Source organism: Furipterus horrens, unplaced genomic scaffold (assembly GCF_987537825.1).
Source record: "Furipterus horrens unplaced genomic scaffold, mFurHor1.1.pri manual_scaffold_5, whole genome shotgun sequence".
Taxonomy (NCBI): domain Eukaryota; kingdom Metazoa; phylum Chordata; class Mammalia; order Chiroptera; family Furipteridae; genus Furipterus; species Furipterus horrens.
The window spans coordinates 182,406,709-182,416,425 of NW_028327175.1; the positions used below are offsets into that span (position 1 = coordinate 182,406,709).

General features: G+C 49.9%; 2 protein-coding genes across 2 annotated transcripts in view; one reads left to right on the forward strand and one right to left on the reverse strand.

Moving 5' to 3' along the window:
* Positions 1-5,129, forward strand: part of WBP1L (WW domain binding protein 1 like) — a 63,915-nt gene extending 58,786 nt beyond the window's left edge. The window contains exon 7 of the transcript XR_016511250.1: positions 4,846-5,129. The gene's annotated coding sequence lies outside the window, so the exon portion shown is untranslated. The remainder of the gene's footprint in view (positions 1-4,845) is intronic.
* CYP17A1 (cytochrome P450 family 17 subfamily A member 1) lies at positions 1,951-7,930 on the reverse strand. Its single transcript, XM_090278528.1, has 8 exons — positions 7,476-7,930; positions 5,884-6,022; positions 5,460-5,689; positions 4,705-4,791; positions 4,098-4,313; positions 3,629-3,798; positions 2,983-3,086; positions 1,951-2,509 (listed from the first exon to the last, which is right to left on the reverse strand). The coding sequence occupies exons 1-8, from the start codon at positions 7,770-7,772 to the stop codon at positions 2,226-2,228; spliced, it is 1,527 nt and encodes a 508-aa protein (XP_090134654.1). The 5' UTR covers positions 7,773-7,930; the 3' UTR covers positions 1,951-2,225.
* Between the last annotated feature and the right edge of the window lie 1,787 nt (positions 7,931-9,717).

Genomic DNA, 9,717 nt, shown 5'->3' on the forward strand with positions numbered 1-9,717 from the left:
CTGTGCCATTGAAACCTTGGGTTCTGGTCCCAGCCCTCTGCTAAGTAGCTGTGTGACTTAGGGCAAGTCACCTCCCCACCCCCACCCCCTGCCACCCCCACTGGTCCTCAGTTTTGTCATCGTCAAAATGAAAGGTTAGCCTCATTTCCCTGCCATTCAATGTTCTGATTCAATTGTTGCAGAGTAATGTTCCCACCCCCAGCTACACTCACCCGCTGCTTCTACAGGAGACAAACCCTCCACTAGTTACTTATCTGTTCATCACTAGTCTGAAAACTGCTGTTCAGATTTTGAGCAAATTTGGAATACTTGATTCTCCTCCAGTGACCAGTGGCCAGCTGTTGGGAGCAGAGGAGGGGTGTGGAAATCTCCAGGTTAACCCTTTCCCATCAGCTCACTGTGGTGTCCGCATGTTTCCAGGCTGCTTGTGATGGGGGCTGGGGTCAGCCACAGCTGCCCAGAAACTCCCCGATGGGCTCTTTGGCAAGGCCCGGGATCTCTGGTCAGTGAAGGCCAGAATTGAGTTGGGGGGACAGTAGGGAATGGTCTACCACTGAGTTAACAAAGCTCTTTGAAGGAAGAAGGTGTTGCTGTGATAGAAGACCTTGAGCCTCCCTCCGTTCAAGGGATTGCCTGGTTTCTTCTCTCTGAAACGTGACCATGCCCTGCCCTGCTGGCCCTTCTGGAGCCCCCTGCAGTCAGAAGGGAAGGACAGAGGTGTTGATGATCTGGCCCTGGTCTGGCTGGCATGAGGGAGCTGGGGTTAGGGCCTCTCTCTGGGCTAAAGAGAAATGTGTTTTTCCAGGGACATCTTGGGATATCTTTCATGCGCAGGCTGGCCAGTAGCCAAGGTGTAAAGATGACAGTTTCAAGGTTTGAAGAAGTCTAGGTTCCAATTACTAGTGAGGCATGTGTAGACTTCCCGGGGTTATGGAGTGGGGAGCAGGGGCAGAGCCCAGCACTTCAGCAGAAGGCCACAGCAGAAGCCCTATCCTGGCTGTGCCTACCCCAGGACAGGACAAGGACAAGGAGATCTGCTGGTCATTGGGGATCAAGACAAGAGGGATGGGTAGTGATGGATTGAATTTGTGGATTACACACAGTCCCCCGAAGGCAAGCCATTGAGGTACATGCAGCTGATGCCCGTTTGCATCGAAGCAAACAAGATCCGTTGCTGTACTCTCAAAACATAAACTCAGTCCCACCATGTCTCTCCATCTCTGCGGCTGTCACCAGGCCAGCCTCCTCCTCCTCTCTCTCCGCTCCACTCTCATCCCTCTACAGACCAATCTCCACTCAGCAATGAGGTTGACCCTTTAGAAATATAAACCAGGCCTTTCCCCTTACATGTGACTTCCTAGCACACTTCAGATAGAAACCTAGAATCCTTCCTGCTAATTCAAAGGCTACAGGGGACCCGGCCCCTGTCTCCAATCTGACCTCATCAGCAACCACTCTCCCCTTCATCCGCTCCAGCCACACTGATCTCTGCCACCTTGAGAACGTCTCACCTGCTGCTCCCTCAGCAAGGGGACACTTTCCCCCATTTCCCCCAGGTCTTCCACACCTTCCCCATCACTTGCTGACCATGGCCACTCCCCACCTCTGCCATTCTCTTTTCAAATCACCATCACCTGGTATAATGGATTTCAAAGTACTTGTGAGTCTCTGAACTGCTTATTTATTTGTTGGCCCTCACTAGAAATGTAAGCTTCAGGAGATCAGGGAGCTTGAGTGAGTGGCACATAGGAGGTGCTTAATAAAACATTTATTGAAAGAATGAGTGAACAAACTAAATTCATGAGCTGCTCATGGACACACACCCCCACTTAAAAAAAAAAAGGATAATGTAATGATATTAACATATAATAAGTTCAGGGATTTTCTTTTTTCATCCTGACCCAAGGAAATTTTTTTTCATTGCTGAGAGAGAGAGAAAGAGAGAGAGAGAGAGAAAAAAACATCGATCAATTGCCTCTCTCATGTGCCCTGACCAGGGATTGAACCTGCAACCTTTCGGTTTACAGGATGACATTCCAACCAACTGAGCCACATTGGCCAGGACCTTCTTAAGAAAAACTTCAGTTTCTGCACATCACTGTCATGTCTGCAGGGTGGAAAGAAGGCAGAGTGGGCCAGGAGGAGGGAGGAATGGCAGGGGAGGGTAGAGTAACACCTCTAATTCTGTGCTGTGGGGCCACAGGGTGGAGTGCTAGGTATGGCTTCTAGGTGCTGCCCTCACCGTGGGCTTCCCTCCAGGCCTGGCGCACCTTAATCTTCACTTTATAAGAGTCGATCAGAAAGACCACGTTGGGGGTGCCCTCCAGGGAGGGCAGCTGCCCATCATCTGAGACCTCCAGGTCAAACCTCTGCAGCATCCAGGACATGAAGAGGAAGAGTGCCTGGCGGGCCATGTTCTCCCCTACGCAGGAGCGAGGCCCTGCTCCAAAGGGCAAGTAGCTCAATGATGGCAAGATGAGCTGGCTGCCCGTGGGGTCCAGGAAGCGCTCTGTGGACACAGGGCACTCGTCAGGCAGGGGCCAGGAGTAGGTAAGTGGAGGAGTACCTCTGTCCTGCCTGAAGAGCCCCAGTCTGAGGAGGTGCACAGCCTCACTTGGGGGAATCTCAGCCTGGGGAGAGACATGGCCCTGCGCTCAGGTAGCCCTGAATCACACAGAGGAAATGAAACATTCAGCAGATAAAAATGCCACCATCCAGGGGGTGAGGGGGCCAACTTCTTGGGGGATGTATGCCTGGAGGGCTTCTTAGAGGAGGAGACTGGCAGTTGGTGGGAGGAAAAGTAGGAAACCCAGCTGTGAAGAGTTTGGTAAGTCTAGAGAAGGATGGGGGTGTCTATAGGTTCATGCAGCTGGAGCCTAGTTTTCTAGCTGCCAGCATGGCAGAAGGGGAGTGGTGCTGGTGTGGTGGCGCCGAGACCAGGCTGGCTGTGTGGACTGGGAGTAGGACAGAATACTGACTCACCGGGCATGAACTGGTCGGGCTGGTGCCATTCCTTCTCATTGTGATGCAGCGCCCACAGATTGATGATAACATTTGTGCCCTTGTCAATGGCAAACTCGCCAATGCTGTCTCAGAGAGGGAGAGGAAAAGGGGTTCTGGAACATCATCCTCCCCCACCTGCTCAGTCCTGAGCCTCCACAGTCCTCCACCCCTTGGGAAAGAGCCCTTGACTCCCTCATGCCCACCCCCTCATCTTTTCCTCAGCTTCCGCCAGATTTAGTATGAATGCAGCTTTTCTCCAGGGCTCTCTTCCTGACGAGCACTTGTGTATGTAGCAACACCTGTGCATGTGGACATTCATGTCTGTCAGGGCATGCAGGTATGCATTTTGAGCCAGTGCATATTGTGTTTTGGCTATTGGACTGAGTAGGAGCATAGAGCACCAGTCTTTCATCCCAGACCACGTGTCTCCAGGATAGCAGGCAGCTTCTGAGAGAGGTCAGGTGGGTCTGTGGATTAGTCATTGGGTGCGAGTGGGTGGTGGATACATGGATCAATAGGGTCATTGACTATCATTGGTTGACTATAGGTGGACCAGGAACGTGGGGTCTAGCGATGAACATTGAATGCATCTTAGGGCTGGATGTTAGTGGGAGGGAAGGCACACCTGGAGTCAATGATGGCCTTGTGGGGGATGAGTGTCGGGGCCACGGGGCGAATGCGAAGCACCTCTCGGATGGTGGCCTCCAGCAGGACAAGGTGGTTCCGGTCACTGATAGTTGGTGTGCGGCTGAAACCTACATTCTGGTCAATCTCCTTCTGGATCTTCTTTTGCAGCTGGAGGCCAGAGAAGGGTGGATGTGACCAGAGTGCTTTTAAGTTCAGGAGAAGCATGGGCTTAGAAGAATCCTATTGTCACATCTAGAAGAGCTGGCCCAGACCCTTTCCAGTGGTGGCTGCGTAGCCTAGGCTCTCCTAGAAGATGAGGCAGCTCCACCCACCGTAGGGTAAAGACAGAGCAATCTAGTCATCCTGTGTAAAAAGCCTGGAGGTGATGCCCCCCGCCCCCCCAGACCAGAGTTGCACCTGGCTGGGGTCAAGAGTGGTTGGGAAGACTGAAGTAAGGAGAAGCTCACCTGAGGATAGTGCAGCAGGAAGGCCACCGTCCACTTCACCACAGAGGTGGTGGTCTCCAAACCAGCCCCAAAAATGTCCCCTATGGTAGCAAGAATGTGTCGATCTGAAAGCAGCTTTGACTCCTGGTCTGAGCCAGCGTTGTTATTGATTGAGTTCATCTGGGCTTGAATCAGTATGTCCACCAAGTCAGTGACAGAGTCGCTGCTGAAGTTCTCCTGGTTTGGAAAGGTTGGGAAACAGTGATAAGGAAGGAGCCCCATTGGAAGCACCCTACCATACTTCCGTCCTAGACTGGAGGTACAAAGGCTGCTTCCTCTCGGAAGGGAGGGAGTGGTGTGAGTCTAGCCAGAACCTCTGAGCTCCTGGAGGTGAGGTAGCTTTAGGTCCTCTTTAAATTCAGGGGAGTGGATGGGTCCCTTCTAGGTTCCTCCTCAATTCCTCACTTCCCCACCCCTATTCATTAGTTAAGTCAATTTTTATTGATCACCTACTATGTGTCAGACTCTGCTAGCTGCTGGAGATCCTATGGTGTTCAAAATGGACCCCAAGCTCTGCTCGCAGGACATTTTCAACCTAACTTGTAATCTCTTCTGCTCCATCACCTACCTTATGTTTTTCATAGATTTCAGTCAGCAAATCATTTCGCATTTTAATAGAGTTCTTCATTGTTTTCATGGCTTTGTTGGGGAAAATCTGGAAAGTGGAAAGAAATGCCAAAACCATCCCTCTTGCATTTTGGTTCTACAGCTACTGGAATCCCTTCTGGGGGCAGATCCTATCCTTGTGTCTCAGGAGAGTTCCCGCTCCAACCCCAGTCTTCAGTCAAGATGGAAGGCAAGATGGGAACACAGAACAGGACCATCAATGACAATTATGACAATTCCAAACAAGGGAGAAGGGAGTGGTCTCCACTTCCCCCTCCCCATTCAATCAAACATTAACCACTGATGTTTACTTAGTATATTCTGTTTTGCGTGCAGCCTTGAAGAATAAGAAAGACTTGAGTCTGAAGCCTTGGGCAAGTTTCTTAACTTCTCAAAGCGTGTATTCTCATCTGTGTGGGGATAACAAGATCTAACCTCCAGGGGGAATGCCATGATTAATGTGTATGGAGTGCTCAATACTAGCACATGGCAATTAGTAAATAAACGAGAGCCATTATGAGTATAACACGCATGATTAAAAAGCTAAACCTAATTATGTAGAGAAGTGGCCAAGTTTTAAGTGAGCGAAGGGACAGGTCAATGTGTCTGAGGTGGCCAGGAGAGAGGTGGGTCTGGAACTGGACAGTAAGAAGGAAGAATTGGGGATACTGTCAGGGTCTGCTGGGATCTGAAGGTGGGGCCTGTTTTCATCCTTACCTTCAACATAGGGAATATGTCTACCATACTGTTCTTGCCCAGAGAATCCATGATGCCTTCATTGTATATCTGCATGGTCTTCAACGCAGGATGTCCATGCTTGTAGGAGGTGTTGAAGCAGATAAAGCAGATGATGTTGGTCACCGTCAGGAAGAGAGGCAAGGACAAATCTATGGACTGTCCATTTTTGCTGTCCAGGAAATCACAAAATGAACTGATTTCCTGACATACTGCGGGGAGAGAGGGACATGAGGCTGGGGAATTAAGCAGCACCCTCAACCCCATCTCTACCAGTTCCATCTTAGTCCGGGAGAGATGGCCACTAGATGGCAGCAGTAGCCAACAAAACACTAGATTGAGCCCTCTTCATCCCTTCCCCTCTCCAGCGCTCTTCCCCTTCCAGAGCCACCCGCAGCGCACTTACGGATCTTCTCCAGCTTGTGGTCACCATCCTTGAACAAGGCAAAGGTGGCCCGCACCAGCTTCCGATGCAGCTGCCAGGCGGCACCATAGTCGGCGAAGGCAACGCCCTTTTGTTCATCCGATAGGATATCTAGAGTCACCTTTGGAAAGCAGAAAAGGCTGTAGGAATCAGACACCACCTACCCGCCCTTGTCCTGGGTCTCCTGCACCCATTCCCCCGACCCCAAGGGATCCATGCTATGGGGCATCGCTGCATCTCTCCACTGTGACCGTGTGGCCTTGGTAGTTCAGGGCCTAAGCCCCTCTTGCTCCCAGTTCCATCAGAGAGCCAAAGAGAGGAGGAAGAAGGGACGCCCAGTTAGAATGCAGGGTTCTGGAGTTCCGTTCAATGATAGGGTGACCTCTGTGCCTCTCTTTTCTCATCAGTTTCTGACTGGGGAGGGCAGCTGTGGATGGGGTAATCTCTCTGAATTGGGCCTGTCCTGGGGGCAGGGGTGGGGCGTTGGGGGCCTTGTAGAGATAGAGGACTTCCCAGACGCCTGCCTTTCCCTGGGTCCTCTGGGAGGCGCTAAAGGCGCAACAGCTCACCTCCTTTTTGTGCACACCCCTTCCATTGCAAGGCTATGCGCCCCCCACGGGGCCACAGCTGAAGAGCGCAGATATCTGGTCCACCCAGTCTGAACCTGGTCAAGCAGTGTCTTCCCAGAGGCACCCCCCAAAAGCATAAGGCTCCAAAGCCTCCCCTCTTCTGTCCCCTGACTCACAAACCCCAACTGACTAGCGTCCTCCTTCCTCTTTGCCCTAGAGAGAAGAGCTCAGTAGAGATGGAGGAGGTAGTTAGGCAGCAAACCAGGCCTGATGAAGATGAGCAGGTGAGGAGCCCTGCCTAGGGTGTTCAGGGGAGTACTCAGCAGCAGGGCTCTGGGATGGGGTGTTGGCAGTGTTCTTGGATGGTTAGCTTCCCGCTCCCCCAAGAACACCACCGAAAGCTCTGTGGGATGGATCATCAGTATCCTCAAAATGCTACATGGGCCAGCCCCCTGTGAGCTGGAGCAACTGGGGACAGCTCCAGAGAAACAGCAACCCCACCCTCCCAGACCAGGCTACTCCCTTGCACCTTCCCATAGAGGACAGTAATCAGTAATCACTATCCCCATTTTCCACATAAAGAGTAACATCCATAAAGCTATTTATTGAGCACTTACTGCACTGGACACTGGCTAAAATCTTTACATGCACTGTCTAAGTTAATTAGGGAAGTCTTAGGCCCAGAGAGACCATTATCCAGTTCAGGGGTGAGACAATGGGAGTGAGGGCTCTTGGACCCTGCCCCCCCCCCCCACCCCCGGCCACTGTTCCCACTCCACTCTACCTTCTGGGCAGCCCCCAAAAGGAGTTCTGCCTTTAATTCTTCCTGCCTAGTTTGGGGGCTAGGTAAAACCTTGAAGGGTTGCTCCCCACCTATAGCCCTGCTAATCTGTTTTTAGGAAGAATTACAGGTTGTTAGAGCTGGAAGGGTCATTCCAGGCATGGTCTTGGCCCAAGAACTGAACAACCCCAGCAGGGAGAGGAGGGATCGTGGGCGCTGCTTACCACTTGGGGCCGCCCAGAGAATTCCTTGCCCTTCTTGATGAGCACCTCCTTGGCCAGCTGGTGGTGGCCGATCATCACTGTGGTCTTGCTACCCATACGAAAAGAATAGATGGGGCCGTATTTTTCCTGCAGCTTGAAGAAGTTCACATGCTGATGGCCATTTCTGGGAAGGAATGGCAGGCTGCCCACCAAGGGCAGGGATGGGAGGCTCTTGGGGTACTTGGCACCAGGGTGCTTTACCTTGGGCCAGAAAAAATAGGCTAGGGTAAGCAGCAAGAGACCCAAGAGCTCCCACATGGTGGCCTGGTGCCTGCAGGCAGGATGGACAGCCTTGGTGTGGAAGAGCTGCAGCCACTCTGGGGTGCAAGGAGGCCTTTTTAAGGGCAGCGGTGATCTTCACCTTGACTTTGTGTTATCTCTTGCCTTGTGGAAATTTATCCTGGGGTGCAGCCAAGTCTGAGCTCTTTCATAGAATGGGGAAGGGAAGGGTGAGTGGAGAGCTCCTTAAGGGCTGGCTTAATTCCAGGACAAACCTCTAAGGGAGGGGCAAAGTAAGGGGAGGACCTGGTCCCTCTCCTTGTTCCCAGAGCATACCAGAAGCAGATGGTATCTGGAACAGGAATCAGGTTTGGGACATTCCATGTAAAATCAGAATCACCAGATTCTGATTCTGGTTCCTGATTCTGTCAGGAACGTCAAAGATGATCTAGTTTTGTTTACTATGGAACAGTTGAGGAAAAAGAGGGCTGTATAAGCCACACTAGACAGTGATGGAAGAACCCAGATGTCTTGATTCATGTTTGACTGCTGTTTCAGAGGCAGTGAAGGTTGAAAGCATGGGCCGTAAAATAAGATTGGTTTGGGTTCAAATCCTAGCTTGACCACTTTCTAGCTATATGATTTTTAAAAAGATTTTTTGACTTTAGAGAGAGGAAGGGGGAGAGAGAAAAAAACATTGATTTATTATTCCACTTATTTGTGCATTCATTGATTGCTTCTTGTCTGTGCCCTGACCAGGGATCAAACCTGCAACCTTGGCATACTGAGACAACACTCTAACCAACTGGGCTACCTGGCCAGGGCTCAGTTGAATTTTTTTTTCAATGGGTTTTATTACATTAAAATATATGAACAAAATTTATCATTTTAACCATTTTAAGTGTTAAGTAGGTTAAATATACTCACAAGTTGTACCACCATCCCTCCTATCTACTTTCACAACATTTTATCATTCCAAACAAAAACTACCACTAAGCAGTAACCCCTCATTTCCTTCTCCCCCCAGCTCTTGGCACCCTCTCATCTACTTTGTCTCTATGCATATGTCTATTTCATATAAGTAAAATCATACAATTTTGTATGTGTGTGTGGCTTATTTCACCTAGAATAATGTTTTCAAGATTCCTCCATGTTGTAGTAAGGTATCAGAACTTCACTCCTGCTCTGGCCAGGTAACTCAGTTGATTAGAGAGTTGTCCTGACATGCCAAGGTTGTGGGTTTGATTCCCAGTCAAGGCACATATGAGAAGCAACCAATGAGTGCATAAATAAGTGGAGTAAGTCTATGTTTCTCTCTCTCTCTCTCTCTCTCTCTCTCTCTCCCCACCTCTAAAATCAGTTAATAGTTGACATACATTTTAGTATTGCTTTCAGGTGTACAAGCCAGTGATCAGGCATTATATAATTTGCTCAGTTATCATTCTGATGAATTTCACACCCATCTGACACCATCCGTAGTTATTATGAAACTGGAAAAGTTAGTGTTTATGATGCCTTATCATCTACCAGATCCAGTAAACAGAGACAGAGATGGAATCTTTATGGGCGCTTTATTCAGATGGTCGGTGATCTGAGAGGACAGCGGGTTTGTACCCTAACAGATTGTCTTAAATTCCATTATAAATAGGCCCTTTTTATGAGAAGAGGAGTGTAGGTAAGGCATTTGGAATTCAGGGAAAAAGTTAATCAGATAAAAGCTGCAGCATTCTTTCATCTGTGCCCTGGGCAGTGGTCCTTGTATCCTGGTTGTAGTCTTTGCATCCTGGGCGTTGGTCTTTCTGTCCTGGGTGGTGGTCACCCGGGAGTCTTGATTGCTTGCAGGCCTCCTGAGGCACAAAGGTGGAACCGCTTATGGTCTCCTGGAGTCAAGAAGGGTCATACCTCCAGTTCATGAAACAATAGCTTCTTACATACATTGATTACTAAGCTTATTAGCTGTTACCTGAAACTAAAATATTCCAAA